The following is a 16,849-nucleotide window of genomic DNA, read 5'->3' on the forward strand; positions in this document are numbered from 1 at the left end:
ATCAAATGTTTTAACATCGGGGAGGAATGGAGGTGTGGAATGATAGAACGCCGTTCTACAACCAACGTAAACACACGTTGATCGACAACAAAGGTTCTCTTTCACATGAAATGCCAATTGAAGGCACATTTTATGGCTGAGAAAATCCAAGCTTCCATTTACAGTAGTAGGCACGAAAGCATCGCTTCATTATAAACGTGTACTGTCTGTACAGCTTTTTGTTTTCAGGATTCTTACATCAACATGCACACAACTCAACTATCTTTATTTTCAGAACCCCTCGTATAACTGACCTACTGAATAAGCTTGTTTGCTTTAAATTTTTTCTTCTTCAATTTCTCTTCACAAGTCTCCCGATCTTTTGTGTGAATCTAGATGATCGATTTGGGACTGCTCCTCCACCCGGGCTCTTATTTCCGTGACCTGTGGAACATTCTGGACTTCATCGTGGTCAGCGGCGCTCTGGTGGCCTTCGCTTGCTCGTAAGTCCCTCCAGTTCGTCCCTCCCCACACGACGACCCTAAAATCCCCTGCAGGGCTGACTCACCGTGTTTGTGTATTTTCTCAGCTCATTTTACGTTTTCCACTTCCTCCGTCAATGGAGCGAGAGACTTAATGTGTTATCCCCCCCATCACGCCCCAGACTTTTGCGCTGCCTGGAAGTTATTTCATAATCATGTGTGCGTCGACCTCTGCTTCTAGTTACATAAAGTCTCCTCAGCCTCTCGTGCAAGTAGGTTTAATGAGCCATGCTCGATTTCGCTGATAGCTTTACGACTCAGGACACACATTTTATACACAGCTGCATTTTGGACAGTTTGATGAAGGCTAATTTGAGTAGGAAATCTGATTTTAACAACATTGGTTATATACATTCAAAGCAACACTTAATAATGATGATGATAATAATAATAATAATAATAATAATAATAACCACATTGGCCATATTTAGTGCCTTTTTTCTCCTCAAAGTTAACCGAAGATAACTGGATAGACTTGGTTTCATTGACAAAATGAAACAAAGTCTCTCCAACCACTGCAGGTTTCATTCCAGGAATAACTTCCTGTGATTTTAACTTAAGATGAAAACATCTACTTACTATATTGAGCATTGTTGCTAACTACCGCTGTTTATCAGGTCAACTCTTCTGCACATTTTCTTTTTTTTAATTAATGTGTGTTAAATTATAATTTCTCCAAGTTTTAAAACACTTTACATGATCAGCCACATTTACCTGTTGACCTGTGTATTATCCTGCTATAATACATACTGTGGTCACATCCAAGGTGCTTATTGGAGTAACTGAACACATGGACAGGGCAGGATGGGGAATCGAACCACCAAACTTAGTCCATCTGTATTACCAGCTGACCTCACAGCCACGGCAACAACAACACAACACCTTCAACCGAAGCAGAATTGGAGTCCAGCTCAGTTTGGTATTTGTTACACGTGCAGTCCAGAGAGGAAGATCCCCCAGCAAATAGAAGACAAGATCCCGAGGAGCGATGCAGGACATCAACACTGTCCTGAAATACAGTGAACCGTTACGCTGCCTGAGCTTCAGTCACTGGTCCGCTGCTGACTGACAGCAGGAAGAACGTTCTTCTGGGTTTCCACCTCTGTGTCAGACGATACAGTGAAATACGTGTAAAGCTTTTCTTCACCTGGAACTGGTGTTGTCAAATGAATATGAAGAAAACATTGGAGGGAGGGAGGGAGCGAGGAAGATAGTTTTGTCTGTTTAGTTTGATGCAGATTGTCGTGGATTGAAATGTTCATTAACATTGATCCAGTCTTACAGTTCAAGTTTGTGTTTCTTTGCTTCCTGCCTTGTTGTGGCAGACAGTCAGCGTCTGGTTCAGACCCTCATTATGCACATCAAAGAAGAAAAACAAGAGAGTTCAATGACTGGGATCCTCCTTGAATGTGATTAAACACTTGTTGGAAAAAAAAAACAATTCTGAATTGCAGCGAATTCCAGTAAATTCTCCAGTGTTTGTTGACTCTGTGCAGAAACTCTCCTTTGTTTGTGGCTGTGTATTTTTCTCTGTGACGCTTCCCATCCCTCAGATTGTTGTTGTCTCTCGCTGGCTGTAGATTGATGCTGCTCTCTGTGTTTTAACCGTGTCTGACTCGATCTCTGTGTTCTTTCTCTGTCACTTTCTTCCCCTCTCCTCTTTGTTTTCTGGCTTGGATTGCTTTCAGGAGCCTTATGGGGTAATGTCTGCTCTTTATGCCTCTCTGTCTATCTGTTCACATTTATCTCTTCCCATTTACGTCCTCTGTTTTCCTTCCTCTCCATCTCCAGTCGGCCGAGTTTACAATCTGCAGCATCCTTCCTCTCGCAGCGAAATGTCATATTTTGTTATTTGCTATTCTTATCATTGCTGCCGCAGCCACAATTAAAGACACTGGCATTTAGTCTGTTTGCGTTACATAACTGTGTTGGTGTTACATCCGTGTTCAGGTTACGTAAGTGTAATTACCTGTTTTTCCACGTATCAGATGTATTTCATGTGCAGGAGCTATGTAAACTACTCATAGCAGGGCAACAAAATATGTATTAAAGGTTCACATTCTGCTTCCTGGAACAAGCACGCAAACAACACTGGGTTAACTTTAAGCTGTTCGGCGCAGTGGACAGCCTCTGTAATTATTTAAATTTTTGAATGGCAAAAACACATTTCCGGTAAAATAAGATCATTATGTCCAGTTTGCACGAGCCCTCTTGAGTCGTATTCACTCGTTCATTGAATCCTCTCTTCCATTCTCTTCCTGCCCTTCATATCAGCTCACATACATGTTGTTGTGCAGCAGGATGCATTCACAGAGCAAGGATGAAACCATCATTCTGGCTATTTTAGTGCTCAAGCCTTCCTTCAATATTCATCTAGTTTTGAAATATTACATGCAAAAAGATGCTGTGTTGACGAATTTGATGGACGAGTAACATAGACAACACTTTACAACCTTGTACAAAGTGATGCATTTGTAAAGACACTAATGTCTCTTCTGGAGGAATCGACAAACGGTCTCCAGCAGGATTCATGGTCATCTATTAGCGGATTCCAAGATATTTTAGTTCCCACCATGTAATGAAATGCTTGTTTTCCCTTGTTTCTATGTGAAGGACAAACATGTTTTAGTTCAGAGGCCACATGCAGCCCAATTTCATCATGAGTAGGTCAGGCTGGTTAAATAATGCCATGATATCCTTTAAATTTGAACGTTAAGGCTTTTTATTTTTGTCATGGTTCAGAGTATTCATGATGAAAAGGTCTATAGTTTCACAAAAAACAAACAATTATGACAGAATATTTACTCTAAAATCAACATAAAGACAATTTTATTGAATCCTTCTGGTGCAAAATACATTGAAATGTCCAAAAAAAAACTTCTCCTGCTGCATTGTGGGTGTTTTTCCAAACTCACCCTGACAGCATGGCCTTGAGACTCGTTTGATAGCAACGAGGTAGCGAGTGTTCATGGGAGCATTACTGATATTTCAGCTCAAATCTCACTGTTGTGTCCTCTCCTCTTAAGAAATGCGTTTTTTTTTTAATCTATAGACTCTTAGAAATGTTTACAATTTGCTCAATGGTTGGGGTGCCGGGTTGGAGCATCTTGCGGGCCAATTTTGGTCCATGGGCGTTATGTTTGACCCTCCTGACTTGGACAATATCATTTGATCAACACAGTGGTGTTAATATTTGCCACGCAGGACTTGTTATAGCATTTGATCTGTTATATAGTGTTATAGTACAATTGTTATAATTGTCAGAATAACCACGTTATCACTAATCACTGTTTGGTTAGCTTTAGATGTTAAAACTGCCTGGGTAGACTGGAAATAAGCCTGATTAGGATCAAAACAATCAAGTAAAACCAAAACCAGAGCGTGTGTCTTGGCAAGCTGGTGTTGGTTCATTTGATCCACATAGTGCTGATAAAACAAGGAACACAAATCTCTTAAACTTTAATCTATTGTACTGTAATATACATGAGAAATTAGCAAAATGGGTCTGGAATTAGTCACATTTCTGGTGTCCTTCTCTTTAGGCAGTAAGATGAGGAAAGAAAAATGGTTATTTTGCTGATCTGAAGCCAAAAGTTCCCTCTTTAGATGTGAGTGTGAGCTTTGGTCTAATGTTTGGACTTGAGGTGTTAAAATACATTCATGTACTAATCTGCCAGGGAAGTTACTTTGATCACGATGAAGGTGGTTGTACACTTTATCCAACAGATGTAAGAGTATGCAGATCAGTAGGTGTGTATCTCTTCCATTCCAACAACAACAGGCACACTGGATGTTTTCCATCTATACTTTGATTCTTGTCTTTTTTTGTTGCATTTTCAGCCTCAATATCCTAAATGCTAAATGTTCCCAGAATATACGTAGAGGGAGCTAAATTACATTAGAATAGATTTACATTTGCTTTCAGCTGATAATCAAATTACATCTTGAGTTACATGGCACACAACCAGTATTCAAATGAGTGTTTTTGCATTACCAGGCTGTTTACAAAAAAAACAAAAAAACCTGCTCTAAATGGTGTTGTTTCTGTATTTGTTTGTTTGTTTACCATGTAGTGATTGGATGGAGCGCACACAAACAAGCAAAAAATGAAATGGATCACCATGGAGTAGGTGCTGGAGGGATTCATCAAACACATCAGAGTGCAACAGTAAATAAATTAGAATGTAGGTAAAATAAGAGCAGGAGAAGAGATTTTAAAACGATTACAATATGTAAATATCTTAAATAAAAGCTGTAGTAGGATATGCAGGTGTTGTGAATCACATTGCATATTCTACATGAATTTATGAACACAATATCCTCTCTCCAGTATTTCCACAGGAGAACAAATGCTACAAATCAAATGTTAATGAAGGCACGTTCACCAAATCCATAGTGTTTCTGCTTTTTCTTGGACAACAGTAAGATGTGATCATCAAGATTTATTACATTACATTACATGAGTTCATCAACTACAGTTCAATGTATTCCTTTATCACCAACACAGCCATTTCTTGGTGCTTTTACAGAGAAAAACAACAATTCCACATGAACATGCAGAAGAGACAGTGGTCTTTTTTTGTCGCTCCAGATTTGGCTGTTTTGGAGATTTCTTTCCAGAAGATTTAAATCGTCCTTCACAGTGTAATACGTCCTGTTGCTTTCATATCGAATTTAAATGGATAGTTTTAACCAAACTGTCTTAATGTGTCCAAACGTTTGATTTGATTCAATGGAACATAAAGACAGCATACCTAAATATATTTTCAGACGTTTTCCTGCAGTGTTGAGTACTTTGGGTCCTGCCGATTCCGAGACTGACCAAACATTTAGATTCTTTATATTCTGGAAAAGAAAAAGCATTACAAAATGCTTTTTCACTGCACTGCAGCATTAAAGTACCCAGATGTCACAGGAACAGACTTTTTCTATGTGAAATGAGGGCGTTTTTCCTGTGGTGTGAACGCAGCTGTAAAGCAGACTGTCCTCTCATCATCATCATCGTCATCCTCATCATGTTCATTCTCTGGTTATAACTTCTCTTCACACTCACTTTGCACAAACACTGGTAATTCATCACATTCGTCTCTGAGGGCTTCAAACTGCTTCTCTTCAGTTCAGTGTCTCCTGCTTTCTTTGGAGGGCGTTGATGTTGTGAGTCCAGTAACGCTGCTGTATTTTCATGCTCACGATGCTTCTTTTGCTGTCTCTCCTCACGTGTGTGTGTGTGTGTGTGTGTGTGTGTGTGTGTGTGTGTGTGTGTGTGTGTGTGTGTGTGTGTGCGTGCGTGCGTGTGTGCGTGCGTGCGTGCGTGTTTTGTCTGCTTGCTTATCGTAACTTTTTCTCATCAGATCGCAACAGAGCGTGGTCAGGTGGGAACTGCCGAGATCTTGCCTTTCTTTTCTTACTCCTGCTCCTCTTCCTGCTCCTCTTCCTGCCCCTCTTCCTGCCCCTCTTCCTCTGCCCCCTACATATTAAACACGGAACATTTCCCCACTTAACTCTGCTGCCGTTCATCCCAAGCAGCTTGGGATACGACCATGAGCTCCCTTCCTTCTTGCTCTCTTCCCTTTCGAGAATGAAATGTCCCAATATTGGGGCAACAAGGAATTGAAAACAATATTGGGAGCTCCGCTGGATAGCTTTCAGAAGACCAACCTGTAGCTCGTATTTAAGACAAAAAAAAACTTTGGCAGTAAGCCTAAAAGGGATTAATAGGTCGAATGGCTAAGTGATTAGAGACGTCACCTTTGCAACAATCAATAAAGGATTAAAGCTGAAGTCACCTAAAGTGGCTTTTCCCTGGAAGAGCAGCTGTTTTCCTCTTAAATATGAGAAGAAATATGACTAAATTTATGTTAAAGAAAATAAGCCTGTTGGTTAATTCAGTTACTGTTAAAAATACTTTATGTCCTACAATAGAATGACAAACAAATTCTGCATTAATTGTATTCAAACTGCACAAAACTGATGGAAATAAAAAAGCAGATCATAGGCCAATATAATATAAACACCTGTGTGGATTCTGCAGATATATGTAATTCCTCAGTGGCTTGGAAAGGAAAATCCTCCTCTCTGTTTGAGCGTTTGAATGCACCAGGTAATCAAAGGCCGCCTTTCAAAAGGTATAGACCACATGATATCAATTGACCAATCACTTGCTCATTAATGGCCGTAATTCAAAACCGGAAGTCGGTTGCGATTTGAGTACATGAGCTGACAATTCACTATATTTCGGCTAAAAAAGATGAATTCAGGCAAAATTAGATGGTGACAAATGGTGAATATTTTTTCAGTCATCTTTTCAGAACATTGATCGTCCAAATGATGGCTGGATGGCTCGTTGCCTAAAACCATGATACCAAGATGCTGATTTTACATACTCTGTAGTAAACAGCGTTTTCCTGCAGGAAATATTCCCAGCAACCAAATGCTGAATGCAAATGAGCTGCTGATTGTGCATCAGAGCCTCTGAATAACGAGACAAATTGCTGCTTCGGGCTTCACCACTGATTGCTCAGACAGAATAAAGCATAAAGCAGACTTGTGAAAAATGTGCATAAAAATGTCAGAATATACATGTTTTATTTCAATTTAACAATACACTCCCTGGACTTTTATTAAAAACGGACTAAAAAAATATATTATTTTCATCAATCATTTTCACAACCTCGGACTTGACTGTCAAAAACACAGCCTGTAATAATTTGTCTGCTTTTTTCATAGCATATTGAATTATTTTGAGCTGCATCTCTATATAAGTCTCAATCACAACATTTTTCAAAATAAAATTGTTGAAATAGACTCGAAGCAGCTTGTCAGAGGCGGCCTGCAAACCGCAGGATCCAGTGTTTCATGCCTGGAAGCCACGGTGCTTCTGAAAGCTATGAGGAGACTGTTGTTGCCATCTCAATGTGTCGAGGTCCTGGAACAGCAGGACTGGCATTGACTTTGCAGATTGCATGCCAGGAGGCCCAACTTATCCAAGCATGAGAGCTGCATGCCATTTTAGTTAGTTGTAGAGATTTTTATCAAGAAAAAAAAAGCTCCAAAACATGTGGAGCCGTGCTTCTTATATCTTTGCTCTTATTGCATATTGATTATGTAGATAATTGTAATTTTTTTTTAGGTGTATGAAACACTACATAGGTCATTTAGGCCCGGTTTACATGACAGCCGTTCAAGTGAGAACATGCTTTTGATTCCGTTCGCTTAATTTTAGTACTCCCGTTTCAGTAGAAATGCTGAAAATCATGTAGTTAACATGTTGAGCCACAAGTAGGTGCTATTGGTTGTATATATAATTAACCCACACACACACACGTGCAGAGAACAATACGATATAAACATTAGAAATGGCGAGTATGCGGACATGCGATTGTTATTCTGTGTGACTCTCGACTATAAAACTACAGAGTCCCAGGAAAATACTAACTGGGAGTCGTGACACTGTGGGACCAAACATTGTCGTTATCGTCCATCTCCTCGCGCCATTAGCAGAAGAACTATTCACTACGGCCGTCGTGCTCATGACCAGTAGCAGCATTTCAGGAAAGTTGCGCCCCACACCCCCTATTTCCCCAGAGAAGGATTCGGAGCGTTTTTGAAAAGGCGCTTGGGAGCCGTTTTCAAAAAGTTGTTTTGAGAGGCTACAAGCACCGTCGTCATGCAAACAAACCTGGAAGCTCAACAAAAGTTTTGTGTTTTCTCGTGAACACATCGTCATGTAAATGGGCCTTAAAGTGGTGAAATACTAACTTCTGTAATGAGGTCAATGTGTGATATGTAGGGATAATGACTGAATGACACAAGCCATCTGACTCTTATTGGCTAAATTTGTTCGAAGAATAAACATCAGAGTTGTTATTTCTGTTATTTTGCTGCTCCAAGAGAACAGGTGCACTCGTACCAGCTAATGTGTTCTTCTGTTGTTTAATGGTTTCCTTTGTGTTTGTGGGCAAAGAGCATTAATTCTTTGCCCAATACTGGGAATAGTTGGCAGCATTTGTTTGCAACCTTCTCTTTGTATGTTTCTATTCTCATCCTTCACGTTAACTCCCTGCTCCGTACGCAAACACAGACTCAAGCTCGCTCCCTACCACTGCGGGATGTTTTTACTTTTTTTTTTTTTTTTTTTAATGAAGTCAAGAAAAAACACTATTTATAGAGAGTGACAGCCACATTGTGCGTCTGTGTCAGCGGCTAATTATAAAGTTGCCTCTCCCGCCGTCCTTGGCCAATGTCAGTCTCTGACTGAATGACGGCTTCGCTCTATGCAATTAGCATAACAGCTAGTTGTTAAACCCCCACACCTTCCTCCCACTCGGTTGACCAGCTCCAACAACACGTGCAGTGTTTGCTGTGACAGCAAAGAAAAGCGCCTCCTGCACTGAGGAGGCGCAGATTCTTTACTGTACAACGTGCTCAATGTTTAGGTGTTATTCAACTGGAAGAAGGTCAGCTCGGGGTCAAAACACTTCACACGCTGTGAAATCATTCACTGCAAGTTATTATCTTCTAATATTACTTTGTCAATATGTTTGCTTGTGCAAAGTTATGTGCTCATAAATAAGAAATATTATGGAAGACAGGCTGGATTATTTGAAGTTAAAGGAAATAAACCTAAATTACATACAAGGAAGGAAGGGAAGAAAGAAGGAAAAAAAAACCAGTGAGACAGAACACACAGGATTCAGACTGAGAGTGATTTAAAAAGTTTAAGGCAATTTTTCTTTATTCTTGCGAGAAGAGAGAGCGCCTTCTTAAAGGCTGAATATTGAGAAAGATCCACGTGCTCCCTGCACTGCAGACATTGAAGGTTGCAAAAAGTAGCACAGAGCTTCCTTAAGTGCTGACACAGGTCATTCTTGAAAAGTCGACTGTAAATTTTGGCATCAATCTTCATGAGACAAAAACAACATTTCCATAACAGGAAGGAAGGAAGGAAGGTTGGAAGAAGGTAGGAAATAAATGATTAAGGAACAGTAACAACAAAAACTTTGAAATTAGTGAAGGTAGACGTACCAACATCAAATCCTGACATGTGAGATAGCAAAAGAAATAAATTGTTTTGTAAGTTTGGACATCAAAACATGGTTGTTTCTGATTGAGCACTACAAATCAAACATCGGCCTGCACAGAAATGTTGGACTAACCAAGAGAAGAAACAGCCAGGTTATTTTGTCAGGATGAGTTCAGACCGATATTCTTGTAGCAGATTGGCTTGTAGAAGTGATTCAAACAGTACCTGAGTGGTAAAATAATCTTGTTCCTGTAGAATAACATGATTCTGTTTCACATGCATGCACTCTACTAACAGACATGAGCAGATCCTGCCGTGCTCGCAGCACATCTTACTAATGGAGGCCGACTTGACGATCCGCTTCACTCCAACATGCTAACTGTGCTCTCAATCTGCACAGAGGGACGAAAGGCAAGGACATCAACACCATCAAGTCCCTGAGGGTCCTCCGAGTGCTGCGGCCACTCAAGACCATTAAACGGCTGCCCAAGCTGAAGGTACGGTTATCCAATCTCTGTAGTCCGGCAAGCAGCTGGCACAGCGGTTGTCCACAGTCACACACCATCATGAGTCATTTACAGTGTGTGAAGGGGGGGGGGTGTGTATCTGATGTAAAGCTGTCAGCTTTTAGAGTAGATATAAATCTACAGCTGTAGCGGAAAGATTTGATCTGTTTAACCTTTGAAGTGTGGAGGAACCGGAGCAGTTTAGTGGGAAACCGAAGATTGAATGTGGCTGTTTTACTGAAGCTGCTCTGCTCAAAAACATGACTTCATCTCTGCTGAAAGAACAGCAGGATTTCCTCAAGGCCATTTTAAAGAGGTGTATTTCTGTCAATGCTGTCTGTTGATGTTCTATACTTTATTTCTATACGAGTCTGAATCTGTATCACTGATGGTCTATCATGGTCTGATTCTGATCTGGTTCAGGCTTGATGATGGCTGTTGCTTGTCTATTTTGGTTTTTGCTGCTTCATATTTGACATTATGGATTATTTTGGTCTGTTGATATTCTGATGATGGCCTGATGCTTGAATGATGATGGTTGTGCTGGTCTATTGATGATCTAGTAATGGTTTGGTGGCGTCTGTACGGGCCTAATGGTGGTTCAGTCTAATGGCCTGATGTTCATCTTGCCAATCTGGCTCTTGTGATGGTCTACGCTAGTCTGAAGGTGGGCTGATGATGATCTACACTGGTCTGATGCTGATCTGGTGCTGCCTTGGTGATGGTCTTTGTCTATTGTGGTCTCTTATTGTTTGATGTTTGTAAATACTAGCTTATGATGACTTGATGGTCTGATACTTGGATGATTATAATCTATACTAGTCTACTGGTGGTTTCTGCTGATCCTATGCTTTCCTGATGATAGTTGTTGCTGGTTTATTCTGGTCTGGTCGTTAACATGCTGTTCTATTGATGGTCTGATGGTGGCTTTATGGTGGTTTTTGCCCATTTATGTTGGTCTGATGCTTGTTTATGCAGGTCTGATGATGATCTGATGATGATCTGAGGCTTGTCTTTGTTGGTTTATGGTGGTCTTATGCTGTACCACTGATAGCAGATGATTGTCCATGCTTTCCTAACACTAGTCTGTCATGGTCAATAGCTGGTCTGAGGCTGAGTTGATGGATTTTGCTCGCCTATCGTAATTTGATGTTTATCTGTCTATCTGTGCTGGTTTCTGCTGGTGTGTGCTGGTCCAATGATGGTTCAAGATTGTCCATGCTGGTCTAACAGGGGGCTTTTCCAACGGAAAGAACCAGGGCTCATTCGGAGCCAGGGCCAGACTTAGCACCAGCTGTCTTTTCACTGCCAAAGCCCCCATGAAACAGGAGCTAAACTGGTGCTACGCTGGCTCCACTTCTTTGCTGGGCCAGAAAGGAGCCAGACCGGGGCCAGAGGCGTCATCAGGTGGGGGGTGGCGTAGTTATCGCCGGAGTTATCACTACTCACAAGGCGGAAGAGACGCGAACCGATTTTATGAAAACAACAATGAACACGGAGCCCCAGAGTGGTTATAAAGAAAAAAATACAAATAACACGTGGGAACAATATATAAGTCGCTCCTTGAAGTTAACAATACGAGGGAATGAGATAATTTAATCCGTGATAACGGCACCGCGGCTCTGGAGAGCGCAGCGCGCTGTGCTGTCAGCTGCGTGAGATATATAATTTAGACGCAGTTTTCCATTGTCGTATTTTTTTACACTTTTCATCGTAACATCATTGTAACTAACTTCACTTCCAGGTCTCGTATGGCGTTATGACCACAGGCTGAGGTCTGCATGAAGCTGTGTTGTTCCACGAAGAGGTGCTCCATTAATATTTTCTAACCGACAGAACTTCTTTATAATGAAACAACAGTTTTGGTTCATCAGCAACTAAAAAACAAACTTCATAGTACTGTACTGTAAATGAAAGCTGGATTTTTTTTAACCATAAAATGAGCCTTTTAATGTGAAAGAGAAATTTAACCAGCATGTGTTTATGTAGGTTTCCATTATAAATGGATGTAGAGCTGCATTCTATCATTCTACACCTCCATTCCTCCTGATGTTGAAGCATCTAATTCAGACAATCCAGAAATAAAGTGAAAGGAGCAGAAATTCACGATGTAATACCCACATGGTGAAAAATAAGCCCCATGCTCATTCACGCGTTTTAGTTTTTTTTCCTCTCTCTGACCACTCCGGAGCTCCGGACTAAAACTAGACCGACGTAAAAAAAACAAAACAATGGAGTGACGAGGAGACTCAATGTTTTCTGTCTCTTTGGTCTGAATCCGGGGTTCAGGACAGACTAGATGGAGCGACCCGGACCAAACTGATGAATACAGGAGCAAACAAAGCCACAGTAAAACTCTTAATATTAAAAACATTCCAAGTCCGATCCGAGCTCATGGTAACCTGAGGCGATACAATCAGGTAGAGTGTGATACTGATGCTGATAGTTGTACTTTTGTTTTCTTTTAGCTTAATCTATAGCTGTTTTAAATGTACTCAATTAACCAACCAGATGGCTTAATTTCTGCTATTCCTGCTGTAACATGCAGTGTGATGAGAATCACTTTTAGGTCTTATTTACACTGTCAGTGGAATGTGACAATGTGAGCAGGAAAAAAACACAAGCATCAGATATTTTGAGATAGGTTACAGGCATGATTTATATGTGGAATTGAATCAGATATGTATTGGATATGTCCCAATGTGTAACCAGAGGGATTCTATTAACATTGCGCTTCTAACGTCACCATATCTGCGACCATCCAGCTTATTTGGTCAAATATTGAATACATGGTAAATGAATCAGAATCATGGAGACTATCTGACAGGAGGAAAATCTGGTACAGTGGTTGGTTGAGGAGGTCACATGACATCTCAGACTTTGGGCGGAGGAGGAAATAATGGCAGCAAATGCACAAGATGCAATTATGGCCCTTTTCCTCCTTCTTTGCCTTCAAAACCCTGGCAAACTTCTCATGCACTGCAACATTAGCATCAGACATTTCTCATCATTAATTTCTTTGGCTTCATCGCAGGAGCTTGGATCAGAAGCAGCGTGAAGTTTAGCAAACACTGATTTTGTGGGGAAGTGTAATCGTGAGAATCACATTTGGGTCCCTTGATAGAACACGTGCAACCACACGGTCAAATAAATCAGATTCAGGTTGCAAATTCGATTTGGGCATCAAGACTTGCAGAGTAAATGTGGCCTGAGTTAAACATCAACACACAGCATGCCGCCACAGGAGTGAAAAGAATAGAAAAAAATCAGGTGAGAAGTCGAGGAGGAGAACAGGAAGGGAGGTGCAATGCTCTCTAAATTAGAGTCTTGTTTTATTTCATAACAGCTTCTTTCACTGCTGTGCTACAAATCTACACAAGGTGAGAGTTTGTTACTCAGGAGAAACTATTGTGCTTCATACTCTCAAACCATGTCTGTGCCAATTAGCAGCCAACACAGAAACCGTAACGGAAAACAAATACGGATATGCATTGATGAGAATCTGGCAATATGGTGCAGGTTGATTAGTTAGTATGTTGTGATCCTCGAACCAAAGCAGTATAAAATCATATTTTAAAGAATTTACACACCCTATATTGCTTTACTTTAAGGATGGGGATTAGATTTCAATAGATTGTCATGTTGTCTCTCTCTCTCTCTCTCTCTCTCTCTCTCTCTCTCTCTCTCTCTCTCTCTCTCTCTCTCTCTCTCTCTCTCTCTCGCTCTCTCTACCTCCCTCTACCCAAACCAGGGTCTGTTTCTCGCCGATTACCCTCATCAAGGTGTCTCTGTCTTCCCTGTCCTCTCCTCTCCTCTATCCTCTCACCCCAACTGGTCAGCAGAATGCCGCCACCTCTGAGTCTGGTTTCTGCAAAGGTTTCTTCCTGTTAGAGGGTGTTTTTATTTCCACTGTCGCAAATAATCCTGCTTACTCATGTGGGTCCGTTGAGTTTTTTTCTTTTCTCTGTTAAAAGCACCTAGAGATGACTGTGTTGTATTTGGTGCTATATAAATAAAGTTGAATTGAATTGAATTGAACGTTCATGTCATTGGGAACTTGAAATGATACCACTTGCAAAAGTGATTTTTCACAGTTGGGAGCAGTCACAAAACAAGAAACAGTCAAAGAGGTTAAACTCATGAGACTCTATATTAGAAAAAAATCATTGGTGTCATCATTGATTAAAACCATCAGACAGATTAAATGATTGCCAATATCATGACAAGGCTTGTATAATGAAGCCTGGCTATTTTCCCTTTATTTCAGGTTTTATTTGCTTAATACACATGGAAATATTATTTCCCATATAATAATGAATGCAGAAATGTTGTCATGTTGAGTGACAACATGACATGTCAACATGTTCCACATTCCCAGTAGGAAGTTGCTAGTTTGACATCTTCCGGAGGGTTTTTCTCCCACTGGAAAGTGGGAACTTTTTCAATTCCCAGTTAACCATGAAGAAAAACATAAACTTTTTTCATTGTGTCTCTCATTTCTTTAAAACTGTAACTGTTGATGAATATTTTGAATTTAGTTTTTGTCAACTGTCATGCAGTTACAGCAATATGCACATTTTTCACACACTGCACATTAAAAAAAGCCAACCAAACTGTTTTATAGAAATAATGTTCTTAGAATGTATTTAATTGGACTGCAGCAATGGACAATGGAGACGTTTGGCAAAACAGATCAAATCCTAACACCGCTCAGCAGGATGCAGATTTGATTCAACATAAAATAATTTTACGATTTATGAAAAAGTTTCTGCAGACTGTTTCCCATGTGTCCACGATATGTACTGTCTACAACAAGGCAGATTTCATTCCATTGATCAGATTTCATGTCGTCCCAAATTCAGTTATGATGTGGTCATCGTTTGTGTCAGTTACAAAATAATAATCATATTTCAAACATTCAATTCAATTTTCTTTCTATAGCCTGAAATACAAAGGCAGCAACCAGAGGAAACAGTGGAAAAGAAAAAACTCCCTTTTAATAGGAACATACCTGCAGAATGAGACTCAGAGGTGGAGACTTTCTGCTCTTCCAGTTGGGGTTTGTTGATAGAAGTAGAGAAAAAGATGGGACAGACAGATCAGGCTTTTCCAACAAAAACGACCAGGTTCTAGTTCAGGGCCAGTTCTTAAATGAGCAACGCCAAAGAACTGGTTCTTTTTCCACCGTTAATGGAGCCAAGTGAGAACCACTTCATTGCGTCACTCCAAAACATGGTACATCACTGATTTCACCACTGTAACGCTCATACAGAAACGAGGAGACGGACTGCATCCATCGGTTTCTGGATTGTCTGAATCAAAAGCTTCAACATCAGGAGGAATGGAGGTGTAGACTGATAGAACGTCGCGCTACAACGGCTTCCATTGGCAACCTACGTACACACACGCTGATCAACAACAAAAGTTCTCTTTCACATGGAGCCTTGAAAAGGCACATTTTGTAACTGAAAACTCCAAGCTTTCATTTACAGGAGTATGTAGTTTGTTTTGTAGTTGCTGATGAACCAAAAGTATTGCTTCATTATAAAGAAGTTCTGTAGGGTAGAAAATAGCGTGGCGTCTCATAGTGGAGCTCAACGCAGCCTCATACAGACCTCAGCCTGCGGTTATAATGCGATAAAAGACCTGGACGTGAAGTTAGTTACAATGATGTTACCATGAAAAGCGACAAAAGAAAACTGCTTCTACATTATATATCTGACGCAGCTGACAGAACGGCGCCGGAGCTCTACAGCACAACAGTTCGAGAGCCACGGCTCCGCCATCGTGGATTAAATTGTCTCATTCCTTCGTATTATTAACTTGATGGAGTAACTTATTATCTCGTTCCCATGCGTTATTATTATTTTCTTTCTATACCTACTCCAGGGCTCCGTGTTCGCTGTAGAGTTCAGAAAGCCGGTTCAAGCTCCACTCTGGCCCAACAACGATGTGGGGTCGGCTTAGACACCGTTCAGACCCTGAAAGGCCGGGGCTCTAGCGGTGGAAAGACAAATAACTGGTGCTAAATCTGGCACTGAACTAGTAACTGGTACTTTTTGTTGGAAAAGCCCATGAATTGTATGGAGAGATTCAAACCCTGGTTCAGGTAAGTGTTCTGGATTCTCTATTAATTTACTTGACAAAGCAGTTGTACTTCTTCATGAGTCATTTGTACTTCAGAAAACCTTTCTCACTTTCGATGGATGGCCCTTTGTTGTGATCAGAGGACCCTCAACTGTTTCCTCTGATTTGGAGACGACAGCTTCCCTCTGGTGCACGAAGGAGGCCGATCATCCAAAAGTAATGGATCTGACAAAAGACCAGAGGTCTGATTGGAGTAGCAAAAGTGGGATGATTGAGACAAATCAGGGCTGGCAGACAGACGCCTATACACATTTCTTGAGTACTTGGACAGACGGGCTCACAGAGGAGTGGCAGAAAACTGTGTGTCCTCATTCTGCTGTTTTAAAAGAGGAAGAAAAAAGCTTTGAAGGGGATCACTCAGGCAGCAGCATATTCATTGGTTGAATTGCACACATGTCGGGTTGGATTGACAAAGCATTTCATCTCACAGAGAGATCAGAGCACGAGCTGTCGAGGGGACGGAGCCGAGGCAGGGAGACGTGCAGAGAGACGTCATGCAAATGTCTTCGTTCATCCAGCAGGAAGTCATGTGCTCGTTCTCTAATCAGAAGCTTGATGAGGAAGATCACCTCAGTCAGCACACGTCTTGCAGGGAGACACAAGCAAAAAAGAAATGTTTGGAGCATCAATGGTTTATACATCGCTGCTGGTTA

At 40.9% G+C, this 16,849-nt stretch overlaps 1 protein-coding gene across 1 annotated transcript in view; it reads left to right on the forward strand.

Annotated features, from left to right (window-relative positions):
• Positions 1–16,849, forward strand: part of LOC308140133 (voltage-dependent N-type calcium channel subunit alpha-1B-like) — a gene marked incomplete at both ends in the record, with an annotated part of 213,483 nt that overhangs the window by 150,255 nt on the left and 46,379 nt on the right. The window contains 3 exons of the mRNA XM_080509811.1: positions 376–482; positions 5,873–5,893; positions 9,944–10,040. Coding sequence (XP_080365937.1) covers positions 376–482; positions 5,873–5,893; positions 9,944–10,040 — 225 coding nt within the window. The remainder of the gene's footprint in view (positions 1–375; positions 483–5,872; positions 5,894–9,943; positions 10,041–16,849) is intronic.

This window comes from Blennius ocellaris, assembly GCF_963422515.1.
Source record: "Blennius ocellaris genome assembly, chromosome: 15".
In the NCBI taxonomy this organism is placed as follows: domain Eukaryota; kingdom Metazoa; phylum Chordata; class Actinopteri; order Blenniiformes; family Blenniidae; genus Blennius; species Blennius ocellaris.